The sequence below is a fragment of the Gambusia affinis genome, linkage group LG15 (assembly GCF_019740435.1).
Source record: "Gambusia affinis linkage group LG15, SWU_Gaff_1.0, whole genome shotgun sequence".
In the NCBI taxonomy this organism is placed as follows: Eukaryota; Metazoa; Chordata; class Actinopteri; order Cyprinodontiformes; family Poeciliidae; genus Gambusia; species Gambusia affinis.
Window position 1 is genome coordinate 21,588,841 of NC_057882.1, and position 27,599 is coordinate 21,616,439.

At 37.4% G+C, this 27,599-nt stretch overlaps 2 protein-coding genes across 2 annotated transcripts; both read right to left on the minus strand.

Moving 5' to 3' along the window:
- Positions 1-4,545: 4,545 nt before the first annotated feature.
- waif2 (Wnt-activated inhibitory factor 2) lies at positions 4,546-7,993 on the minus strand. The gene has a single exon (XM_044140651.1). The coding sequence runs from the start codon at positions 7,796-7,798 to the stop codon at positions 6,734-6,736; it is 1,065 nt and encodes a 354-aa protein (XP_043996586.1). The 5' UTR covers positions 7,799-7,993; the 3' UTR covers positions 4,546-6,733.
- A 13,044-nt stretch (positions 7,994-21,037) lies between these two features.
- Positions 21,038-27,325, minus strand: smyd4 (SET and MYND domain containing 4). The gene is made up of 10 exons (XM_044141220.1): positions 27,062-27,325; positions 26,691-26,835; positions 26,358-26,447; positions 24,692-25,658; positions 23,954-24,220; positions 23,535-23,701; positions 23,258-23,396; positions 23,048-23,164; positions 21,644-21,767; positions 21,038-21,501 (listed from the first exon to the last, which is right to left on the minus strand). The coding sequence occupies exons 1-10, from the start codon at positions 27,196-27,198 to the stop codon at positions 21,369-21,371; spliced, it is 2,286 nt and encodes a 761-aa protein (XP_043997155.1). The 5' UTR covers positions 27,199-27,325; the 3' UTR covers positions 21,038-21,368.
- Positions 27,326-27,599: the final 274 nt, after the last annotated feature.

Consider the following 27,599-nt stretch of genomic DNA (forward strand, 5'->3'; position numbering starts at 1 on the left):
AGGTCAACATGAAATATTTACTCAGCTGAGGCAGCATTTTTGTTTTTGACATATGATTCATAAGCTGTTTGCTATCCAGGATTTTGTTTCTCTGCATTATTTGCAGAGATATTTGCAGCCCAGGTGGAGTGACAGGGCTACTATTCTTTATGCTATACTGAAATCTGACCTTGATATATAATAAGTGGCAATAAGAAAGTCCTGGTTGCACTATGCATCACATTAAAAATAGTATTCCCATGTTGAAACAGTGCTGCAGAATGGAAACTGTTCTTACCACGATGATGGATTCTGGTCAGAGTTGATGGGAAAATGGATGTAACTAAAAAAGTAACAGTGAAAAAGACTTGATTTTGTGAAAAAAAAGACTATGCATCCTGATGGTTTATATCATAAAATCACAGTAACATATCTTAAAATTTGCACTGAAACTTTAAGATATCAAGTTTACAAATACTTTTGTAAAGCCCTGAATTTAAAACAACACACTATAAACCAGAGCTTCACAGTCTTCTTAACTTTATTCAGATTCTCTTACTGATGCATTTGCAACAATAGAAAATCCCTCTGCTGTTGATGACCTTTGAAACCTAAAATACAAAACATGTCGTATTATGAATTAATCAAAAACATGTAAATGATCAAAAAGCAACTGCATTGCCACAGATAAGAGCAGGCTTTACTGTTTTGTTGATAAGTCCAGTTTGCAGTCAGGCCTTGGCCGCCCAGTCATTCACACATGGAGCAAGAGGGTGAGTCATTGCTTTGCATAAGGCAAGGACATTTTGTGCCTGAACTATAAAAAATCCCTCTAATGAATCTTTACTCGTCCCCCCTTTTCTTTATCTCTCTGCTGCTGCTCTCCCCGTTTGCTGGGCTCAGCTAAAACACTGTCCTTGCTTCTTTACAAAGTCACTCAACTGGATAAAGTAATTTACCTGAATGAAGAGGAGCAGGAAAGACGAGCAGCTGGAGGTAGTGTGGGGGCACAGTAGATGTCTTTGACAAACTACTATTTGTAAAGAAAATGTTGAAAAATAAGGAGTAAGGGGGGGTGGGTGCCATGAATAAACTGGATCTTTTGAACCAACAATAGAATAAAGTGTTTTTCATAAGTCTTTATGGGACAGAGTTTCATATAATATAGGAACGACTCAGACACAGTATAAGGAAGATGAATTGACAGACATCACTTTATTTTTCCACACCAAGGAAAGATGAATTAATATTAGTTACATAGAGTTGAGTCTAAACTTTTAAAAGACCGTTCTAAAGGATAAATTCTGGTGTAAACAAAAATGAAAACAGATGCAATTTTTAATTAACCTTTGGGGAACATAATTGAAGCCTACACTATCAATTTGAACACAGCTCAGGTAGGGAAGCACGTCCTTTTACTTTACACGCTATTTTGTTTTCCTCTGTACTGAATTATTTACATTCATTGTGTGGGGTGAGAAAATGTTGTGATTCACCTTAAATTTGACTCTGACAACTCTGAGTCAAATTTATATTGTAGCAGGCTAAAAATATCTGCAAGGTTGAATTGCACAACACAGATGTCATATGAAAAAAAAAAAAAAAAAGCACATTTTGCTTGTGTCTGTATTTATCAGAAGACCAGGTGCAGGTTGCAACTGGAGTAATAATTCTGTGAGCATTATTACAAACACTGTAGGCCCAATGAATAATTTGCTTATTTTGTGCATGTGGTGAGAAATAGGGAATATGCACCTGATCCCGAGATTATAACAAAGTTCATTTTAAAGTTGGCAACAATTTTCGTTCCTGCATGTGAGCTGGGCAAAGGCATAGGAGAAACTAAAACCAAAATTTCTTAAAGTCTCACAAAAGAATTTTGAAAAATAAAGATTTTTCCGTGCACTGTAGGCATAGAACCAGTCGGAGACGTTTCAAAGAAAAACTCATATTGACATTACATGGAGGACATTTTCATACAACATTTTCATAGTTTGTGTTTTCTTTTGGAATACCTCCCATTTTTTTTAGGATTACACAACTTACAACTGCCACACAAAGCATTTTTCACTTGGCCAAAAGGTTTGGTTTTGTTCAGCAAACATGTCCTGCTTTCTTCCACATTTGCTGAGTTTCCTCCACAGATTTTGGAAAAACTGCAAACAGGACTTTGTGTGGATTTTCCAAAAGCCTTGAACTTGTCTGCTTTTCTGAATAATGCTTTAATTAACAGTTCTATCACTTTAGGTTGTAATTCTCAGAATTATGTTTGAACATTTCAAACTGTGCAACTGCACAAGAAATAAGCTTCTCAATCAATGGTGCAGCAGCTAGGAGCTGTGGGATGTTATTATCTCTTTTCCTTTCATAAAGGATTGCCTAGTGAATTCTCTGCTAAATAAGATTATGCAGGAAAGAATGAATCTCCTTTCTGTGGCATTAGGAGAGTCTGATCAGGCTCTCATCAACGCAACCTGTAAGTTACTTCTGGATCATTTATCTGAGTTTTGAAATGATTTTTGAAGAGAAAACTAAATGCTGCTTTTCTTCTTGCAGAGCTGCTGCAGCCTCCTATTAAGTGGAACATGAATGTACTGCACACGAATGCTTGCATTCTTTGACAAGGCTGTCTTGATGATTAGGTTATCTCTTAAACCTTCACATACAACAGGACAGCGAATGCTACAGTAGTCCCTCCACAGCTGACATGGTGTCACATTCTTATATAATTACTACATAACGGTGCCCCTATGATGCTGACTCAGTAAAACACTCGAACAGGGGTCTCCAAGTCCAGTCCTCAAGAGCCGTCATCCTGCAGCTGCTTTTAGATGTATCCATACTCCAACACATCTGAAGTAAACGGTGGAATCGCCTTCTCAGCCCACCATCATGTTTGGCAATGGCCAGGAAATGAATGATTCCCATTATCCAGGAGTATTTGAGCAGCTGCAGGGCATCTAAAAGCTGCAGGGCATAACTCTCAAGGACTGGAGTTGGAGAACTCTGACCTATAGCATGAAAAAAACTAATGTGACCTTCATTTATACTTAATGCATGCAATGCATAAAATACTTTAAATCTGTAGTGTTGTACCCTCTGCAACTATTTCCATTTATACTTTCACTATTTAAGTCGATTAGTATCCTGGAGCCTTTTATGTGTAATTTATGATTTTATGGGATATAAATATAATTTGACTCAAAACATTTTCTTTAGCTGCTGCTAAAAATTGTAAAGAAAAATGTGCAAATGTGTCATCCTAACTGACACATTTGCATTGATCTTTATGAATCAGGAAATCTAATTGTGTACCTCAAAGTTCTTGTCCAATTGTACAGTCAAAGCAATAGTTTTAAAAAACCCACTTAAGCTGTAATTCAAACAAGGCTGGAAAATGACCAATCTTTATATTGTCACTGTTCACAGTGAGTCAAATTTGAAGGCAGGTAAATCCATAATAACCTTTATACTGCTTCAGGAGGCATGGAACTAAAAACATGCATATTTTCTACAATCATTCATTAGCTTTGATCAGAGATTGATCTCCTCAGTAACTGGTACTTTATTTATATGCATTTCTTATGTTACAAGAAAAAGTCTATTTTATTGAAATTTTATGTAATACAACAGAATGAAGTGTACAATGATTGGTTTTCAATCGCTTTTACCAATAGAAAGTTCAAAATGTGTTGCACCAATATATTTGCTCTTCACTTTTATTCCAATACCTCCAAAAAAACAACAACAAAGATCTTTGTGTAATTCAACAGCAACACGAGTTCTAGGCAGAGAAACAGACAAGCAGCTGATGATCAACAGATCAACATTGGCAAGGTGGGAGAATCTGTCAATATTACACCTACAAGTTTTAACATGAAGGACAAGAAAGCCCATTTTGAAAGAAAGCCATAAGAGAGAATTTTTGGCTAATATGTGGAGGATGGTGCTCATCACCTATTCAGAAACTTATGGGGAAATTATCCTGTGGGAAATTGAATTAAGGTAAGTAGGAAGAAAACCCATTTCTATCCTAAAGCACCTGTAGCTGTAAATGCAGTTTTTTATGTAATCCAAATCCAATTTACTTTCCACTTCACAAATATCGGTTTTTGTTGGTGTATATTTTGTTGGCAGCTGTGGCTCAGGAGATAAGGATTTGGCCTGTTGCCGGTTCAAAACCCAACTTCTCTGTTGTTGTCAGACATTGTGTCCTTGTTCAAGACAGTTCATCCGCCTTCGCCTGCTGGTGATGGTCAGAAGGCCCAGTGGCACCGGTTGTGTGGCAGCCTCGCTTCTGTCAGTCAGAGCAGATGTGGCTACAATGTAGCTCATCACCAACAGTGTGTGAATGGGTGTGTGAGTGAATGGGTGAATGACTGCATAGTGTAAAGTGATTTGGAGTCTTCTGAACTAGATAAAATTCAGGCCATTTATCATTGTGTCACATAAATTTCCAGTAACGTGTCAAAATTTGCAGTTGCTACAAAACACAATGTGGAAAGGAGAAGTGAAGAAACTTCAGCAAGGCACTAAATGTAAAATAAGTTATTTATTCCCTTTTTTTGTTTTGGTTAAGCAAAGTTTAGATGTGGCATCAACATGAACAGTCTTAGAACTTCTTAGTCAGCTGTAAAAAAAAACATCACTACTCATCATCATCATCATCATCATCATCATCATCATCATCATCATCATCATCATCATCATCATCATCATCATCATCATCATCACCTTTATTAAAGACACAATCAGTTCTTTATAAAAACATTAAATTAATATCTAGCACAGGTCCAAAAGAAGCTGATACATGTTTAGTGTAATGATTTATTATGGTTACAAACATTTATGAACATTTAAAATTTAAGTTTCTAATATTAAATATCTAACTACTAATTTAGAGATGAACTAACCTTAAATAATACGACATGTTCCCCCCAAAAAAGTGTTGCTAAAATCCATTTCAAGTTGTATAAGATTCATTTTAGTTCAGCTGTATGTCTTACAACCAACATGGCACTCTAATAAATACACCAGCCTGCTAATGTCATCTTTCTCTTATAATTTTCACCCGACCTAATAAACCAAGACAGAATAATCTTGTTTTCCCTGCAGGGTTTGTGAGCCTGCAGCAAACTACTTTTCTAAGAATAACCGAAGCTGAGTTACTATTTTATTTGAGATTTTCAGATTGAAAGATCCATGTCATGGATTTTTGAGGAGAAGTGCAGTTCTCCTCAGAAGTTTACTTTTCAGTTGTGAAAGCATCAACAGAAAAGCCATTTATGTGTCTGGATCTCCATCTACGAATAAAAAACCCATCTTCTGCCCCGTCTACTTTTCAGAATCTTTATTCCAAATGTAGTTCTATTAAATCATGACTTTTTTCTTTTCTGTTATTTCACATCACAACAAAAGCCATATTTTTCTAGAGTATTTAAACATAAAACTGTCCAAATGCATAAGAGAACTAATCCGTTTATAAGGGCTCCCAATGCCAGCATGGGGAGTTTACCAAGATCCCATGTTTTCTAAATGAAAGGCTTAAAATAATTCATATTTCGTTATTCAAATGTAAATTAGAAGTTTTAAAGCCCATTTTAAGACGTAATAAAAGTCACATAAGCTTTCATAGTTGGATAGCCATGAATTAATCCTTCCATTGTAGTTTATTGAGTTATTGTAAATGTCTGAGATTAATTCTTATTTTGTTGACATTGCAATTGCAAAATAAATCTCATCAAGTAATTTATAGTTTTTTGAATATTGTCTTGTAAGCACAGCAGAATGAAACTAGAGCTTTACACTGGTGACTGTACACAAAACATGACTGCAAGAGCAAATGAGTAAATCAGAGAAATAACCCAATTTCTACAGGATATATACAATGGTCACATCCAGAAAGACTTCACTTCAAATGCAATTTCTTACATAAACAATGCAAACTGACTCACAGTCTCTTTAGGGGAGTCATATTTGGCTCACTGAACCTAAAACATGTTGTTATACATGCAAATTGTTCATACAAATGAACACAGTAATGCTGTGTTGAACAATGGTCTTATTTGTAAGTAAACCCATTAAATTAAATTCAGTCCTGGTTAAACAACCTCATTGGCTGAGATCTGAGTCCTGCTCATTGTGATTGTGTTCTAGGTTCCTCTGGTTCTTCCCAGGTGAGATAAAGTGTCATCAAAATGTCACTCTTATCAGGATTAGCATTATGCTGAGCAACAGGCATAAAACCATCTCCAAGTTCTTGCTCAAACATGTGTGTGTCCAGAGGGAATCCCCTGCTTGTTTTCAGCACAATACAAAGGAGGAGGTCACTTTTGTAGACTATTGTCCAGGATGCATCTGTGTGTGGTTTCCCTGTTGCTGCTTGTGTATCTTTTCTATTGCACTTTATCCTTCCACTTAACTTTTCAATACTATGGTTGAAAAAGGGATTCTCCTAACAACCAGCTTATTTAGCATTAAACTTTTGTGGCTTGTATGAGTGACTGGATAACTTTATAGTTTTCCTCCTGACTGTGTTAGTTTTCTGAGAAACTGAAATTTAGATTTTCATTACCCAACAACTCTAACCTTAAAATTATTATTTAAATTAACTGTCAGTGATGTTGTATTTTACTGAGATGCACTTGTCTCTTGCTTTCACCATGACTTTCAAGTTATAGAACAGTTTTCTCCCCTTTTAAATGAACATCTTGATTCATCATTGTCTCTTCTATCCTTTCGCACCAGCATTGAGCTAAACAGCCACGTTGGCCAACCTGGGGTCTGAGTCCTGCTCATAGCGGTAGTGGTAAACCTCCATCTGGTCTCTGCACGCCTCTCTGATGTTATTGAGCCACCGTTTGATGCCTCCCCGGTTCAGATACAGCACCATGAGGAACACCACTCCGATCAGAGCCAGCACTAAGCCGAGAAACACGTATGAGACTGCCTCCAGGTTCTCGTTCATACAATCCACGTCCTCTCCCCGGAGCTTCTCCACGGGGACCCCCCTCCGCGCTTCCGGCTCACTGCATAACACCCGGTCAGCATCCTGACACTGCGATGAGTTTTTTAACCAGTAGTAAAACACTTCCAGTTCACAGTTGCATTGAAACGGATTTAAGGCCAAGTAGACGCGTATTCGTCTCTGCTGGTACAAACTAGAAATGTTTTCTCTCCCAATATTCTCAATTGAGTTATTTATGAGAACTAGAAAGTGCAAGTTATATATATCTAACCTTTCCATTGGTATAGACTTTAGTCTATTCCCCGCAAGCTCCAGTCTATGGAGGTTCCTCAAACTTTGCGCGCTGAGCGCGCATGAAAGCTGCGCTGTGGCATCGGGCGAAACAGAGTAATTGAGGAAAAGAGAGCGCAGCTCCGTCAGTCCATGGAAAGCCCTGCATGAGATAGTTTCCAACTGATTATGGCTCAGGTCTAACAAATGTAAGCGGGTGAGTCCCAGGAAAGCGTACGGCTCAATAGTCTGTATCCCGTTGTAGGAAAGCGAGAGTGTCACCATTTCCAACTCGGTTCCGTTGACAGTGAACGCACCTTGAGGTAAAGTTGAAATGTTTCTACCTCTAAGTATCAAAGTGGACGTCCATGTTGGTATGTCCGAAGGTCTATCAGTTTGGTCCCCATCAGGTAAGCAGGTCACAGTCCCCGAGTCCCTGGCACAGCTACAAGAAGACGGGCAGGCGTCATCTGTCCTGACTGGCGAAGACAATAAACACAGCAGCGCCACGTAATGCGAACCCCACTGATTCCAAACAGAAAAAACACCGCTTAAATGTTCGGCACTACGAGTTATCCACATCTTTTCATTCACTGGTTGTCTAAAAGCTTCAAATTATGACGTAAAATCGAGTCAGTCCGCGTTGAAAACGATGCGCTTCTTTCTAACAATCAGGAGATAGGAACTCTCCACCCATTGTCACCTCGGTCTGTCTCTCGGATCTCTGCGCATCTGAGTGTTGGACAGCTGCGTGGAAAAGCTGCTGATCAGAGCTCCTTCGGCGGTATTTTTGACGTCTGTCTCACACAGAGAGAGCGAGAGCCACACACGCGCACCACACGGGACAGTGCATGTGGCACGTCCAGAAAGTTTTGAAAGGGGTGGCCAGATGGGGACCATTGATAATGTTGGGTGAAGGAACCTTATTAAGGTGTTGCAATACATGCATGCGCAGTGAAAGGAATATCTACTTCTCTTTTAAAGACAACATCTGATATGAGAATGAATAAATAAACAAATAAATAAATAAGTGAATCTTGTCTTCTCCTCTCGCCTCTTATTGGATGAATGCAAGCGACCCCCCAAAAAAAGTCAGGGCCAGGTGTTTTTGGATTATGATGATTTGCTTAAGAATTTCTAATATAATTAGTCTTGAGTGAATTAACGATTTTAGTGGGATTTTATTTTTTATTTTTTTTGTAATAGCCCAACACATAGTAGTGAAGTAACAGGACAAGGGTACATGCTTTTTACGATATATTTTACAAAAGAATATCCGTGTTAGTGCCTTTGTGCTCATCTTTGCTCCAATATTTCACATGTCCAGGTCAATATTGCTTTTGTATGCAGTTTAATTAGTAAATAATTTATTCTGAGTATAAATACAGCTGTTCTATAAACCACCAACAGCTTTGAAGAATTCATGATGAACCAACAGACTTGTCAAGTCATAGATAAAGTTGCATAAAGGTTTCCAGCAGGGTTAGGTTCTAAAACAGCATCACAAATTTTGAATATCAGTTTGACACAACTGCAAATCTGCCAAGGTTAGGCAATTCACTTAAACCGGGGGTCTCAAACTCAGGTCCTCGAGGGCCGCAGTCCTGCAGTTTTTAGATGTGCCACAGGTACAAAACACTGGAATGAAATGGCTTAATTACCTCCTCCTTGTGTAGATCAGTTCTCCAGAGCATTAATTATTCTATTCAGGTGTTGTGCAGCAGAGGCACAACTAAAAGTTGCAGGACTGCGGCCCTCGAGGACTGGAGTTTGAGACCCCTGACTTAAACTGACAAGCTGTCAATCAAACAAGCAGCTGCAGGGCTCATTATGACTCTGGAGGAGGTGCTGAGGTCCATTGCTCAGGTATTTGTCCACACCTGGCCTGAAAAGAAAGCTATCATTGAGAGAAAAAAAAATCATTAGGAATGCCATTCTGAGTTTTTCACAAAAGTCATGTGGGAATATATATGGATTGATTTGCAATTAAATGTGGGTTTTATTTCTAACTTTCCTAATAATATACATTCAAAACCCAGTCAGAAAAATAGAAAAAATATACCTAGTCTAATGCAGCTTTAAGAGGGCCAAAAAATGATGCTATCTGTCTGTGTTGCTGAATGTTAAACTACATTGTGTTTAACAAATTGCATCAACACATTCAGTAATATTCTGCTTCATAATCTATCACTGAGTACTGCTGCACTCCCCGGGTTCTTGGTCTGCTGATCATTTTATTGTGGAGCTCCTGGCCCAAGTCACATTCATTAGAAGTAATGTAAGGGTTGTTTTGTTGATTCCAGATCAGTAGCTGTAATTAAATGCAGGCAGTGAAGCCTGTTAAATAATAATGTCTTCATCAACTTGCCTTCAATTTCAGATAAAAACAACATGACCATCTGGAGAGTTGATCACCCTCTTTACATCTCTGGCAAACAAGAATCTACTTTGAGATCAAAATAATGCAGCACAACAGGAGTCTACAAGATGTCTTCTGCAGGTTTTAGATGCATGCTTATTCCAACGTGAATCAAATGAATGATTCTTTCTAGGCCTTAGCCAAACTGGATGCCAAGAGGTAATTCAGTGATTTGAACAATCTGTGTTGGAGCAGAGATGCATCACAAAGCCCTGAATAAAAACAAGGAGAATGAGCAGCATTGTTTTGGAGGGAAATATGACAATTATTAAAGAATATAGATTGGAAATGAAGGTAGATTGCTGACAGGCAGTTTAGTTTGAAATATTGAGGAGAAAGAGACCTTCAGGACCAAGATCAGATCCACAATACATTTATGAAAACAAATCTAGTTTAACAGCAAAACACACACATCCAAAATATCAAACAGGCAATGAAAAGACAAAAATAAAATAATTGAAGTCAACCTGTCGTTCAGGACCATGGAGAGCAGAAACAGTATGCAGCCTTCAACTCATTTGAATACCCTACTTTGTAACGCTATTATTCTTGGATAATTCTGCATCTCATAACAAAGGCTACATCCATTTCTACCACTGTTTTTCTTTTTTGCAAAAAATTCAATATTTTATTATTTTTATGACATGGTGTAAAATGACTAAATATTCAGATCATAATGCTGATGGGATGATTTTGTTCAGAAGGCACACTGAAGTCGATCAAACACAGATGGATTTGGAAAAAAATAAACTATGTTGGAGGCTGCAAAATACTTAGGACTCAGGCAGAGGTCCATCGGGACAACAAGCATCTGAGATTCAAATAGCAGCACAATGGGATAATTTTCATAAAACATTTTTCTCTTCTTTATGTGTTTCTTTATTCCAGACAAAAGTATAAAATGCTTGGAAAAATGCTTTCTGTATAAATGCTGCACATTTAAGTTTTTTTTTCTGGAAAATAAATCAATATTCTTCTTCATAGTTCTGCACTACTTTGTGTTGGTCTATTTCAAAGAAAGCCCATAAAATACATCAAATGTTATGGTTAAATTGTAACAAAACGGAAAGAGTTCAAGGGAAATTTTGCTTTTGTAAAAACATTGTGCAATACCATGGACTATTGTAGAAGTAAGCTGGAACTGGTTTCATTCCCTTTCACCTAAAAAAGTAAAGCTAAAAATGCAATCAAACATAGAGACAAATTATGTGATAGAAAAAGTGAGCTCTATATTGACAGTTTACATATTTTAAAAATCTCAAACTGGTTAAATCACTGAGTCAAGAAACAAATGGACATGACTGATCAATGTTGGAGTATAAATATAGGCACAGGCAGAGACATAAAACATAAGACTTAGACACAGAAAGACAACAAATGTGCAAATAATGGAAAGTGAGCTCACTGCTGGTGCTCCTGATAAGTCGAAAGAGCTTTATTAAAGTCAATATTTATTTCTCCAGACAAACAAGGACACCAGCTCGGTCATGCTCTTCTCTTCACAGGACCCTGGAGCTTACTTGATGGACGGTGGCTCTATCTTCCTGCACAGGGAGCTGATTTGGAGATGGCTGCTTTACACCGGCTGCTGCTGATATTGTCACAGTGCCCTCTGTGGGGCCTTCAATTTGACAGGGAATCTCAAAATTGATTTACCTCAGGCTACTCCTCCCTATATCCGGACTACAGTGATAACCCGGGTGTATGTGTGTGTATCTGTTCACTGTTATGTGGATGACCTGGTTACTAATGACATTGTGAGTCAAATTTCCTTCCCATGTATGTTTGTTCCTAGTTGCTTTAATGCTAAATGAGAGGAGACACACAGTGGCTCTGCAAACATATAATACAATACAATAAATTTGATTACACGAATGCACAATGGATGAATGTACATCACAACTCCTCTATCCTCCTTCCATGTGGGGCCAACTAATAGAGGTTTTATAGAATCTAATATGTAAAGTAAGGATATCAAAACAAAACAGAGTAATGCTAAAATATAAGAGACAGCCGAAATACATTTTAAATAATAGTTTTTATGCTCAAATACTGTGTTGAGGTCTTCATAGATATTTTTTCTGGTATTGCAAATTCCTCTTAGATTAGCTTTTGTACACATTGTTTTGAAAAATGAACAAAGACAAAAAGAGGGAAACAAGTGTCAAGACTGCAAGGTGAAACAAGCAATGTTTCATCTTTAACATAAAGTAAGTAAAATATGAACCTCGCAGATGTTTCATTGTTTGGTTGATTATAAGCTGTTATGTCTGTTTCAGAATCATGTTGGATGATACATCACTTTTCATATGTAGAGAAATAGGATGTTTCTGTCATGATCTTGGGTTATTTGAATCAGTTTTGGGTTTTGTTTATTCTTTCTTTGATTAGATTGTTTCTGTTTATTTTAGTTAATTCTCCTTAGTGACTATAGTTTATTTCTTGTCTCTCGTTAATGCTAATCTTATTTTATTATGTTTCTTTCTTATTCTTTAATGTTAGATTTAATTCCTAGTCCCTTGTGTTTTCTCCCTCCACCCCTGTGCCACTTTCTCTCTCGCTCCCTCTTCTCCCAACACACCTGCAATTAGTATCTATCAGCTCATGTCCATTTTTCCAGCTTTCATTCTCACACAACTTACACACCCTTTCTCTCTCATTATGCTGTTTCCTCTCGTCAACTCCGGTCATTTCCTTTCTGTCATTTCCCCCTGGATTCCTGGTTTAGTTTTTTCATAATCTTTTCATTAAAACATCCTTCACTAACAAGCTGCCTCTGTGTCTCTGAATTTGGATCCTTTATCAACCAGCCTGCAACAAGACAGTTTCCATCATGGATGTGTGGGTGAAAGATCTGCATAAATCCATTAAGACTCAAAATCTCTGGGGAATGTTTTTAACTCCTTGTTACATTCGCTCAAGAAAGAATTACACAAGACCGTCAAACGCAATATCTCTTCTGTTTCTTTACAGAAATTTCTCAATTTTTACGTCTGGAAGGTCCCATTCTCATGCTGATGTGACCAGTACTTGTGAACCAGCTCATAAAAACTGTTCTGTATCTGTTTGGACTGCAGCATGGATGTTTGAGCACATAATTACCTATAGATAAGCAGTCTTGGCATGCAGTCTCAGGACTGCAGTAACTGCCAAGTGTGCATTTTACTCATAATAGGATCCATCAGACCTTCCATTAAACTCTTGAGGAAGAAGTGTTGGGTGTGTAAGCAGGTGGAGATCAGTGTTAATCTATCCTTCCTTAAAGTAAAGATGGGGATACATGACCCACCTTCCTCCTATATCAAATGCAGAGCACAGCTCTACAGTCTGCTTCACCTGCCCTTCATTCTGTCCATCTGTCTGTCAGCAGACCTGCGCCTCAAACTGTACTCCACCAACGAATGAATAAGAAATGAGGGAGGAGGAGAACAGGGATGAAGGCAGAAGTGAAGAAGAAGAGCTCTGGAGTAGACGGGGGTGTAAATAGATCTTGAGAAGCTGGTGTCATCTGTCCCTGGACCATTAATTAGTCATTTAGGCTGGTAATGGACTGAGCCAGAACCAGACAGATGCAACTGACCCAACAAAGCCAAAATCACTCTGTCACACGACTTAGCTGTAGCTGCTGATCACTGTGTGTGTCAAGGGTGAAAAATTATGATGATTGCTGACTTTATAATGTTGAAAAGAATCAGAATATGCAGACTTTAAAAGATGGTGTATAATACTGAAATGTTATCTCACTGAGGGATTAAGCTATTAAACAACTTAGCAGATATTCAGCATGCTACTAGAATCACATTTTGGTTGATTAAGTGAATTGGGGAATTAAAATCTTTGGCTATGACAACAAACTACTGAGAAGTTGTAAAGTTATTTACAGATCTGCCAATTTGTGTCAAAATATCTTTAGGTAAGATGCTAATTCAGGTTGATTTAGGTTTACTTGTTTCCATAGCTAGCATTCTTCTGCAGCAAGACATCACATGCAATTTGAGGCTAGATTATAAATCTCTCCATTTTTACAAAAATTATGTAGAAATACAGTCCCTTGAAAAGTATTCACATCACCTGAACTGTTTTCATTGTTTTTCACATTTCACTAGCTAAAATGAAGCCTTTTTTGAAAGAAGTCAGATTATGAGTTTATCACAACATTTAAAGTTTGATGAATGAATGCAATACAATCTGAAAATGAATAGTTTAGAGTATTCAAGACCAATTAGTTGCCATTTGACAATCATTTGATTCAGTCACTTGACCTCTCAAGAAGATATTAAGGTTGAGTTACAAAGTGCCTCACAGATACCCAGTAAACTTTCAGAGATCCCATAAAATAACTTTTCTCAAAACAGGTCTTTACTTTAAACATGTTTTTATTTTTGTAACTGTTTTATATGAGCTGTGCTTCTTTATAAGCCTATAATGTCTACTTTTATTTATTATCACATAAGACCGATTCCTCCAGCAGCACTCAGGATAGGTTTACCCCTCATTGTGTTCCATGGTGATCACTGCTTTTCTAACGAGTGTGCGACAAACAGACGATATGGATACTCGGCGTCTCCTGTCTCTGTTTAGATTGAATTACAAAACGCTTGATATCTGATGTTCAACTGACCACAGTGTATCCTTCTGGCTGACAGCAACTGATGACACTGAAGCCCCTATGGTGGCTAAAGGCTCTGCTGTTGAGGGATGAAATGTATCAGTGGCACCTTGGAAAGTGAATCAGTTGTCTGACTCGGGAGAAGACAGTGGACTACTGCCAGTCTCATTAGAAAGGGTTAATCAGTCAAAGTGCAATTTTTTTCCGCTTCTGACTTAATGCTGGAACTTAACCATTTTCTGTCTTTTGATCTGGTATAATTCTTTTTAAACACACTTCTGTAAAGTAGATTTTGGCATTTGATATATAATTTAGTTGTGGGATGGAGACAGAGCTTACATGGGAGTCATAGTCGAGGTCAGAGTTTGAACTTGGGTTTGGTTAAAGCTTCAAGTTTCCACAGTTCGCAGAGGTCACAAGATACTCAAGTGACCTCATGGTAATTCTTAGTCCCTAATAGTCTGCACTTATTTATTTAAATATAGTAAACAACAGTAAATAAAGGGAAGAGTGAAGTCCTTGTTGGCCACTATCTCCCAATAAATCCTCCCTTGTCATCTGGCAGTCCTGAAGGGAAAATGTAAGGGCTGATATTTATTCATGGCATGGATGGGCAGTCAAACTCATAGCTTCTTCCATACATCAGCAGCCAGACTGCTCATCACATCCACCCACTGTCAGGGTGAACTTTCCAGGGTGAACTGCTGCTGCTGCTGCTTTCTGCATGGTGCAGGCAGCAGGACACCACATGATGGACAGGCCAGAGTCCAACACTATGTCCTCCAAGTTGTTCAATTATTAATATTATGTATAGCTGGGATTTGATGTTAGACTTCAAAGATTTTAAACCCAAAACACAATGAAGGATTTTTTAAAGAGCAGTTTATGCATATGAACAACTATACACTTCAGGAATTAGTTTATTCAATAAATGAAGCTGAATTGTGTTACTGCACATCACTTGTTCAAGACAACATCTTGTCATTTTGAAAAGGACTTAATTGGTCAATAGGAATTAGCAAAGAAATAAATTCATTTATCCTTTTGCTTTTTGCTTAAATTGAAATAGGGTAAATCAGGTTATCTAACAGGCCAGTAAGTTTATACAAAATGACTCTATGGTCAATCTGTGCATCAGACTTTAAATACGATAAAGACTCCTCTCACCCTCATCATAAATTGTTCTGGTTTCTGCCATCCAGCAGGAGATAAATTGAAGAAAAGCTTTTATAGCTGCTGCAACTTTTTTACAACTGGAAAACACTGAAATAATCCTGAATTATGTTTTTCTTTCATCAAACTTTCTGAGAACATTGCCTTTTTTCTCTTTTTTGCTTTAGTTTTGCGACATGAATGATTGTGCAAAATCATGTATATAATTTGTCTTAACTTTCTGCTTTGTACATCTCTGTTGGACTTAACGTTGCTTTCATCACTTTGTGGCCTGAATTTTTGAGGTTCTTGTGCTTCATTCTACATTCGTATGTTTTAATGTCACTGCTCATGCCTGGGCTCAGTTTGTTTTCTAATTGTCTCTGTGTATGTTCATTTTGTCTTCCATCAGGTGCGCTCCATCCTCAGCCTCCTGCCCTCCAGCTGATTCCACTCAGTTTCACCTGTTGCTCTTTCCAATATTCACTCTCCTCAATAGTTCAGTCAACTACTGTCAGGTCCTCCTCTGAAATCATTCTTTTTACATAAGCTCCTTGCTTACATTGCCTGTTAAGTTTCTTTATGCTTCATATATATCTCAATATGTTTCATTTTGTTTTCTACTCTGTATTTCCTCTGTATGTTTCTTTAGACTCTGCTAAAGCAATTTATTTTCACCTTCAAGTTGATGCTGCCTTTGTCCTGTCTGCACTTTGGTTATTCACCGTGACGAAATATGCTACACAATTCTTCTTGTTGGTGTATGCACAAAAGGAAACCTATGTAAGTTGTCTTCTGGTTCTTCAGATGAGAAATGTTACATAATTTAAATGCATTTATTTTTAGGATAAGGATCAGAGGAAGAGGTCAGGGTTTGATTTAACCATTGAGTTTAAATCTAGGTTTGTGATTAGGTCATAAAAGAAAGACTAAATGTTTATTAACCACATTAACAAGTTTCTTAAAAATTATGTTGACACCAGTTAACTACAAGCATATGTTTCTTAAGTCCATATTTTAAAATGACCAGTTACTATTCTGATAAGCCACTTCTTAATAAAAGAGCACTGCTGTCTGGAATGCTATAGGCTGATCATTTTTTGTCCTCCAGAAACTGTAGGAGATTTCTGAGTAGATTTTCAGTTAATCTTCACTCTTAAAGGTCAAACTAACTTATAGCTAATGACAGCGGCCTACGCCATTACCCATCCTCCCCCTGGCTGCCGCATGACAGTAATTGATGACTTGTGTCTATAAGTGATCCACTATTGCCTATTCGTCAAGATCCCCTCTCATTTTGTTGGCCCATAAAATCCCTGAGAAATGTATCTTCATGCATTGCTTGGTCCACAGCTTTTGAATTCTAATCAGCAGTGGTCATATCTCAGCTTTCTTTATCTTTTATGTTTCTCTGAGCACTCGACAGCTTGTACAGGTCTGAAATATGGCATGGTGAGATATTATAGTTTGGTTATTTCTGTGAGCCTCTGCTGAGTAGTAGTTAGCACAAGTAATATCTATATAGTTATATTTACATTCATTCTTTGGTCAGAAAGTTAATATTGTCACAAAATTAAATAAAGTCAAGTCTTATAAAAAAGGGTTTTGTCTTTATTGTCTTTAATTTGATCATTTTTATGCAGTTGAGTTGGAAAGATAAAATCAAAAATTAATACATTTCAGGCTGTCTAGTGCAGCAATTGTTGCCTCACTAGTCCCACTCCATAGTGAAGCTTTAGAGTTTAAATGTTCTTCCTGTGCATCTCTAGATTTGGTTTTTGTTATTCATGTATGGAGGTTGGAGGGCAGGAACAATTCTGCAATGTCTTGTGCCAGTGAGACTTTAATACTATGCCTGCAGAATTAGACATTTTTCTCAGTCCTAGAAGACAAATCGTGTGTTTTGTCCACAAACAATAATATGTTCTAACAAACTCAAACATTTATAAAGGTAGACAACAGAGCACATAACCAGAATGATAAAAAATCCTTACAAATAAGTAATCATTAATATTTGAAAAAACAAAATTAACCTAAGTATTAATTGTTTAGTAAACCTGGTTTGCAATATTACTTTTAGCCAATAATTTTTAGATTAGAAATATTAATACATTATTTTGGGTCAAACTCAAACACATTCTTGAACCAGGCCTTTGGTTAGCACAATAACCAATACTGTTTCGTTTGTTTAGGCAGCAGTTTTTCAGCTTTATGATTGCTGATTCAAGCTTCCCCAAACAATATCCCCAAAACCTAGAAGCACGTACCACACTCTTATTGCAAAATAAGAGAGTGAAATGGCTGAAAAGCAATAAGAGATCACATTACACTGCAAGAAGAAGAGAATAGTGAAAAAGAAGCATGAGCAGTCATGGAGCTAAATGGCTCCTTTACTCATCCATGTTTCTCCTCACATGAGACAGTTGGACAAAAAAAGGACATAATGTGACATTTATTACCGTGACAATGAATTATAGAGGAAGGGTCATTATCATCTGGAGAGTTTTGAGAAAAATGAATCTATTCTTAGGTTTTACCCACATAATGAGATATGCCTGCAGTTTTCTATTAAGAAGTTTCAGAACACCAAGCTTGGCCCTGGTGAATAATCTTTCATAAATCAGACAAAAAAGTAGAAACATTACTCCTATTCAACCAGAGGTGTGCTAGATGAATAAACATTTGTGGATGTTTTGCAAGAAAATGACTAATTTATTTTGCCAACAATTAATATCCCAGGTATCACAGAAGGCAGGCTGACACCACAGAATGTACACAAAGCAAACAAATTATTCCCATTTCCCTGAAGCAAGTTTCTTCCTCAATATTGTTTGTTTACCCATTGGACGTTTAAAATATGCCACCTGGGTTTTTGCTACCTGAAGGTGCATGAATAATTCCAGCAAAAACAATATCCTGCTTCTATAAGAGCTAGCTTCAAGGACAAATATGTGATACAGAATTTTTTTTTTTTCTGTTTTATTTGTAAATAACCCTTCAAATCAAAACTAACACTTATCCCCTCCACCAAGTATACATGCAGAGGGGTTCAACATACATTGGGTCTTGGTCAGCTCTCATAATGATTTGCAATAAACAGAAAATAACACAAAAGAGGGTGAACTCTTTTGATCTTTTGAGTACACCTGGCCTACTGTTCATTCATTGGAGTTCTCTTCGGTTCTTATAAAAACTACTAGAACAAGGTTTTGTGTCTAGACAGAAAAAAATAAGTTAAGAATAGAACAACTTCGATGTTGTTCTTTTTGTGTATTTCACTGTGGTTTTTCATTGTTGATGCAGAAATCAAATCTATTGTTCCACAAAAATACTCAATCATTTTTCCTTTGCTGTCTTACATTAAATCAGACATTTTTTAGATCATTTAAGATTGCTTAGATTATTTCTTTTTGCTAAATTCAAAAAATTGGTTCAGCCAAGGCATGGTATTAAGTTACTAAATATGATAAGCTGGTCAGAAATTGAAACTAATCAATTAGGTTTTTACTCTACACTTTATCACCTACCTAAAGTTAGATCATTCTCATACTAACAGTATTACCAGGCTTCGTAGAGCCATAACTGATGGCTGACAGACCATCACTTGTATCTTCAGGGTCACACCACCTGGTGTTTGAGGTGTCAGTCATTCTCCAACTCTCTGTGTTTCACACTGCTTACTCATAGATGTGTGATGGTGTTCCAGCAAGGTGAGCCGGCTGTTCAGGAGAATAATTGGCAATGCCTTTGCTGTCCAGTTCCCTCACCTTGTCCACTGTACACATTTCTCAAGCACACATGCCAAATTTAGCTCCTCTCTCTGCAGCCCTCAAATTTAGAAGCTGCCATTCTCATCCAACCCTTAACCCCCTCATTTTTCTCTCTATATATTTTTAACAATGATCTATAGGATTTAGCTGAAGTCTGCAAGTACAATAAATTATAACTGTTTCTAAATTTTCTCCAGGAGAGACTGTGTTTACCATTTAACCCTGATTCAGTCTTGGATTAATTACCAGCCATTTTTATAATAGCTGGTAACAACGGTCTGTCCTGGACAGTAATGGAGATTTTATTTTTACATGAGCCCAGATGCATTACCATCCTCTGCATCATGTATCAGATTCCTTCTGCTGAGGAGAGAGAGAGCTGAAAAACTGAGCGCCAAGGAGACCGACTGCTGACACAAATCCACTAAAAGGTGAATGGAGAGACTTTAGAATATGAGGGGGTTTTCAGAGTGAAGAGCAAGGAGCTCATCTAATGATCAGGATGGGATAGTTTGACCTTTAAATGGCCTGCCATAGGACACAAAACTGAAGGTAAACAGATTACTGCTTATTAAACTGATGTGATAATGGTATCAAAATACAAGTAGAGTATCTTGTAAGACTACCCTTGAACATTTTCAAACTGTGTCATCATATTTTATTGTGATGCCATCCCCAAGACGCCACCAGAATAACTATTACAACGCTGAAGGAGTACGGGCTACAGCAGCCTTATGGGAGAGTCAAAGCTCTATAGAAGTGGCAATGAGGAATCCACTGTTGAAGTTTGACTTAAATACCCTCATAATTATGTGAGAAACTTCATGGTCAAGTGGAAGAAAGTTCTTTGATCCGATGAGACCAAAGTTGAGTGTTTTGACAAACACCACATTAACCAACACACCATCCCCACTGTGAAGCATGGTGGTGGCAGCATCAAGTTCTGGAGAATTTTATATTATTGTAACTAATTATTAAAATTAGTTTTCAATTTGATGATAAATGATGCCTTTTGTATTTTTTTGTTGTTCAAATAAGCCAAATGTTATTGGATAATGGTTGATTTGTAAAATCAGTAATGCCTGGAAAGTAATGCTGTAATGCATGGAAAAGAATATTTCCATTTTTTTACTGTAAAAATCTGCAAAATGGAAGTGTGAATTTATAAAGAAGCTCCCCTGAATCACTTTTGTTTCTTTTACAACACTTTCTTGGAAAACTTTTTGTGACTAAATATTTGGGGACAACTCTTAATCTGTTTTGCACATCTGCTGACAGATATTTAGCATTCAGTGCATACACTGTGTATTTTGTAAAAAAAATTGTTAAAGCATTCATTCTTGTTTCTTTGCAGTTGATCGCCCTCATCACATGTTTGTCCCCTTGGACTCCTGCTGTGCTCAGTGAAAACACTCTGAGCTGATCTTTGTTGCCTTATTATTTTTTTACTTTGACCTTGACTTCCACACATAAATTCAAATCTGTCCTGTTGGCTACCTTCCAGATAGCAGTGGATGCCTGAGGACATCCAGCTGTGTGCTCTGTCTTACTGCATTTATCAACATAAGTTGTTTATTCTCTATTGAAACTACAGTATCTTTAGGAGAATACTTACTCTGATTGTATAGCTCAATATTAATGAATAAAGCCACAACAGAACTGAGTTACGAGGAACTATTAGGGTGAAAATTCTGGAGGAGATGCACTTCAGGTTTAAGAGTCAAAGCACCATCCTGCTTTCCAGCTATTCAAGCATGAAATTGAATTAGTCAGTGTACAACTACTGCCATCTAAAGGTCAGAGGGTGACATAGTGGGGCGTTGGAGGTTAAATTTAGAGAGAAATTTGCTTGTTTTTTAATCATTACTCATGAGTGTCTAAACAAGAGCCCCACTCACAAACACACAAGTTGAAAAGTCCACAGCTATAAAAAAACAACTGTTTACTTCTGTTTGAATCGGAACACATGTAACCTGGAAAGGTTGTCTTACTTATACAGTGCAAGACTATCACTGAAGCATGAAATTGGAATTACTGATGGATCCATTCTGACACACACAGACACACACACTTACAGGTACTTACAGACAGAAAATTAACTCTTTCCCGAACCACAAAGCCCACAATCAGAAGATATTTTATTCAGCTTCACAAAATACAAAACTATATTTCGATATTAAGTGTGATTAGTTGGGTTTAAGCTTAGAATGTGGACCCTTGAAAACATTCCTCCATGGCATTCAGTTCCTGTAGCTCAGGACAGTGAGGACCACAGTGGAGGGAGAGTATTCGCCTGACCTTGGGAATGACGGAGAGGGCTGGGCCTCTGGCACCACTGGGAGAAAAAAAAATAAATCACACACACACAAAGCTGGTTTTTCAATTAAGCAAAGTACTAAAAAGGTTAAACTTACACCTCAAACTGGTGCAGAGTTACTCAGCTGAAAATAAGAGGACAAAGTATTTACTTGACTGACCCATTGAAGTGGAGCTGAACTAACTTGAAGAGCTGTTGTCCCAGTTCAAAACTGTCTTTTCCATACTGGGAACTGATAGCTACAGCACTTTGCTCTAGATGGGTTGCTGCATTTTTCCAGTCACCTGCAGAAAGAGTAAAAATATAAATAATATTAAAATCCAAATAACTATATGAAACTTCTTAAGTCATGAATGTGTCGATCAGGATAAAAGATTTTGTTGCTTATGAAGCTCATTTTAAGTTAAACGGTTAACGACATTAAGAAAGTTTGGACTTTAACTGAAGTTAATAAGCTATAAAAAGCAAGATTTGTTGCTGTTAGTGTTCTTACAAAAGTTTAAAGCCAGTGGGTTTCCCTGTGAAAACAGTAGTTCACATCCCTTATCCGTAAAAAACTTCCAGTCAGTGGATTGGAAAACAGTTTTTCTCATACACTTCAAGGACTTCTTGGAGCAGAAAATCAAAAATGTTACCTTTTATGAAGTGGCTCTTCTTTCATGCTGAAACTCTCTGATTTAAACTGTCTCCTGCACAGCAGTTCGAACGCAGATCAACCTCATGTCCGTGTTACACAGAGGTTCTAATTTAGGCATTATATTTTGGTTTAGAAAATTATAAGTTTAGAAAATATGTTTCTGAGTTACATTACAAATGCAGTGACATCAATTAACACTTTTTCCATAGTCTTCTTCCAACTTACACTCTCATAAACAATTACTCATTTATGCCGATCTCTATTAAAATGGTAGTGGCCACAGTTTTGCAATCTGTAATATTTACTCATTGTAACTTAAAAAAAAACAGACACAAGCTAAATTTAAAGTTGCTTTTTTAGCAATTATTCCTCTTAGCTGTTCTTTTTGACATATTTCTAAATGGACTACAAACTCAACTATGTATATGACTTTTATTTTTAGTTGTTTTGAGACTAAACATATTCAGATATTGGCATACCTTAATACATCAATATTTGGCATTTCAAATATTGGCATCAGTTGCATCAGTAGTGATGCTCACAAAAGCAAACAAATGGAAACCGTTTTCATTTTTCTTTTCTCAAGGTTGTTGCTCTGCAATTAAACTCCTGTTCCTGCACCTGGTTTTGAATATTGCTTGATTATAAAAGGTCTTTCTAAAATCTGCAAAAAAAAAAAAACATGCCTATCGTCTTTTTTTTCTTCATTGCATTCCTCCTTTTTGGCAAAGCTATGTGTTAATCTTTTTGTAGAATTTGTTGATGATATTCAGAAAATTAAAAAAAAGGAAAGACAATAGCAAAATATATGCAGAAAACATAGTTACAGATAAATAAATCAGAAAAGTACACCTTCATTTAGTAATGGCAAATTATCTTAAACAGATTTTATCATATATAACTGTCCAGGCCTTTCATAACTCTTACCCAAAGAAGCATAAGCTCTGGCGGTGGCATCAGCCAGCTCCCCCTGCAGTGGATGAGAATCTCTCAGTAGAAGTCCAGACTGACTGCTGATCTTTTTCAGGAGGTGCAGGGCTTCCACTAGGTGAGAGAAGAGTGGAAGAAGGACTATTTGTAACTGTGTACCTGTATGTCTGAGTCTCAAGAGTTTTGTCTGGAATTTTAGAAAGGAACCTGGATTTTCTTTTTCCATGAGCGCCACAGCTTTCTCCAAGGCAACCCTGAACTCCTGCAGCTCGTGATTCACTTCAGATGATGATATTTGATGAGCACATGACAAAAGCGAACATGTAAATCCACCTCTTTTGTTTTTCTAAAGAAAAAAATATACACATAGACAATATTACAGATACTCAGTACAAATGTTTCATAGAAGTGCAAAAGAAGAACAGATCAGTAAATATCTAAAGTGAGTAATAAATAGTCATCGAGTAAATTAATATATACATACTTTAAGAGCTCCTTTGCACTTTGTACACAGGAGTCCTGACTCGTTCCTGCTGCTCTCCTTTATCTCCTCCTCCTGGTCGGTGCAGGCCTCACACTCACACAGGAAGTAGTACTGTTCCTGCAGGAGACGCTGCCGTTCTTCAGTCCCCATTCTGTTGCTGTTGGGCCCTGAGGACATGCATCACACATTTAACTTGTGGAAATTATCAACAATTATCTGATTTCAGGAGAGACTGATGAATTCATACAAAGTGTCTTTTAAGCCAGCAAGGTTTTGTGACTTTTATGGGGAAAAACATGTTATGTTATGTGGATTTGTTGCTTTTACAAGTAAGTACCAAAATTGTTTAAGAACTTCTCACATAAGTGGGACATTTTGTTTAATCCCTAAAAAAAGTGCTTGGCTGTCACATATCTCACCATAGCAGTGCAAGATTTCCTCTCCAGCAGCGATATCTCTGGCTGCTCTGACTGTCACAGTGACTCCCCGGTCCGGCCGTCCTTCCTCAAGGAGATGCTGATTGAAACCTACGGACTCCTGTGGGGCACCAGGATCATCAATGGTTCCGGTGCTGAAAACCAGACTGGTATTGGGACGGCAGGAGTGATTGAGAAGGCTGAGAGTTGCAAACATCGCTGTGGCAACTCGAATTTCCTCCATAGACTGCACTCGTGCGTTTTCAGATCCTGTAAGAGGGAAAAGATGACAAACTAAAGGTTGTGTTTTTAAACAGATTCTAGAGTAATACACTTCAGTGCCTTGCTAAATTATTAATACCCTTATACTTTCTATTTGGTTGTATTTTTTCAACCGCAAATTGTGAAGTAAAAGGAAATGACATTGGTTTACAAATTAAAAAAACCCATAAAAATTCATGTGAAAGAGTTGCCAGGTATTTGTAATTGGCGTGAAACGTGGTCCTACAAGGCACTAACTCATAACATAGGTTTAAAAAAAGGAAAGAAAAACTACACATAGTACTGTTCATAATCATTCACTATACTTTGCTGGTCTATTACATAAAATACCAACAAAATACTTGCCATCCCAACTTAAATGTGTGAGACTGAAAGGGTAAAAACACCTGAATTTCCTTTAGCCTGGAAAAACCTAAGCTATAGCTGTTTATTGTGACATTTAACTTGCAGGAAACTTACCTGTGGCTTGCAGTGTGACGACTGCCTGAGCATTACACCTCAGCTGCAGCATGTGCCTCAGAACTGCACTTCCCACAATCCACAGCTCTGAGCTCCACTCTGTGTCTCCTCCTTTCTTCTTTGGTCCGTCTGAAGATTGGCTGGTTATTGATGAAGCATCACTCAATTTCCAAGATGTAGGAAGAGGACCTGCCTTGCTGAGCTTCAGGTAAAGTGCTGCCACAGTAAGTGCGCACATGAAACGCAAACTAATGCTCTGATGCTCCGTATGCTGCATCAGGTGAAACACGGTCATGTATGGATTATACTGGTCAGACTTTTTCTGCTCATCCCGGATTGTCTGCCTGGCTCTGTGGATGTTTTCAATCCCGGCCTTCAGCGTTACCCTGAGAGCAAGCTGTGCCATTACACCCATCGCAGCAAGCTCTGCTCCCAGTGGACACTCCCAGTGGTGATGCTCTTCCCAAGCTTCCTGCTGACAAGAAACTGAGCAATATCGGCTGAAGCTGCAGCCCTTACATGGCACGGCACACAGAGTTTCAGTCAAACACCAGTGACATCGCTTGTGCTCAGTTCCAAACACAGTTTTCCTCTGTATGTCCTGCCCCTGTCCTCTCTTCCCTTTAACCTTCTCAACTCCTGGAATGAGGACCCAGCTGAACGGCCTGTCTCTCAGAATCACCTCTCCAGCTGTGATGCTCTGCAGAGCCACCAGGTGGCAGCCTTTTTCCTTGCTGCATCCAACAGAAACTTGGGGACAAATGCCGAATCTGAAAGTTTCACTGGATGATATTGTAAGACTTTTGCTGCATTTATCATCGTTTGAGACATGATAAAGTTGATCATTTTTTGTTTTTACGGACACAGGGAGGTGGTTCAAGCAGAGATTCCGACGCTCCTGCAGTTTGTGTGAGAGATGAGCTGGATAGCCAGTGTTTAAGGCTCTGTCAATGTCATAAAGACATTCCTAATGAAAACAGAAGTTAATGAATAAATTTTAAAGAAAAATAATAAAATGACTAAATTTAAGAAAAACATTTTACAATCATAACCAAGACACCCAAACTCCAAAATGAACGACAAAGTAAAGAGATTTGAAAGAACAGCCCATCAATGAGCCATTATCATTCAATTAACACTTAATTAAATGTTGCTAATTAACATATTGATCAACATTTAAAAAGCCATTTTACATTGAACAAAGTGCTTTACAAAGACTAAAGTGTACAACTATGATAATATTGATATACAAAGTAACACTTCAATGATAATTAAATATGATAAATCAAGATGTGGGGTTCAGCAAGACTTCAAAATGGATATAAAAGATGATGAATAAATTGTTCTAATTGACTGCCGGAGACATAATCCCCAAATCAGAACAGAGACATAATTTTGCTTCAGTCTTTTGAGATTGTATTTCTCTTTGAGTTCAAAGTTTAAAAGACTTTTATTTGCTTAATGCCTGATTTTATTTTATGCAATTGAATATAAATTTGATTTGTCTTTATCCAGGAGTCTAATTTATAAATACATTTGGTGTGGCATTTAATTACTCTAATTTTTTTCATCCAGCCACCATGATGTGCTCAAATCACTATGAATCTACCAGAGCTTGTTTTAAAATAACTCCCCCCCCTGAAAATCAGAGAATGATCAGCCCTACCTGATACTGTTGCAGATGGTAGAGAGCAGCAGAGCGATTGGCATAGCACAGAGAAAGCTGCTCTGAACTTTGGGGAGCAAAACATATTCCCTGTAATAACAAGAAGTTTGCTTTGATTTCAGTTAGTGGTTGACAAGAATATAACGTTTCCTCCTTTATTATAATGCCTTAAGAATTATTTACGCTCAAATGTTTTGACAGTCACCAACATTTGAAGATATTTACCATCACACAGCTGCAAGCTCACCAACTGAATACTTTCACTCTATGAACTTCATTTACAGCAATACTATGTGAAGCCTATAAAGTCCTTTGTAGAACATTTTACTCCACCTGTGAATAATGCAGAGCTGCAGCCTTGTAGTCTCTTGTCTTAAAGATGGAGTTACCCTTTTCTCTGCATTTGGCTGCTTCTTCTGCATCTTTCTTCACTGAGAGTCCTGCAGAGATCGACTGAATAGCATCCAGATCCTGTTGGCTGGAAAACACAAAAAGACACAGAGACGCTTTTTTATTCCTCATACGGCTCAGAGTTTCGTCAAAACCATCAACTGGCAAGAAATTATGGGTTAATGAATTATCGTAAACAATTAAACCTAAACGTCTTTAGCCCAAACGGGTCTCAGATAGCATAACTGAAACATGTAACAACGAGTCAAACTTGTTTATAAAATACAAATAGTTTCTGTTAAAAACAAACGTACTTTGCCAGGCTTAAAGTGCATTTAAATACATCATCTATTTCATGCAGAGAGAGAAATGTTTCCTTTAGCTCAGAATCCAGTTCACTCCATTTGTGTGCAACGTGATCTTGCCACTGCACGCACGGAAGATCCATCATGAACTACAATGAGACTTCAAGCTCTGTATCAAAGTTTTATCATCATACGTGGAAGCAAAACCTAGTTTTAGGTTTGTTTTGAGACGGCTTCACATCCAGCATGTTGCCATTCAAACATCCTTATCAAGCTAATATCATCGCTGGCAGGTCCTGGCGAGAACTTTCAAAATAAAATCCCACATACTGCCATAAAAATCTAATTTGGGCAATTTTAGTATTACTGGTTTATTATAAAGTATATCTTTTGACGGTGCCACCACAATACAGCAAACAGATCCATCTATTAAATGTTTAAACAAATTACCAAGCATATTATTATTATTATTATTATTATTATTATTATTATTATTATTATTATTATTATTATTATTATTATTATTATTATTATTATAACGTTGCTG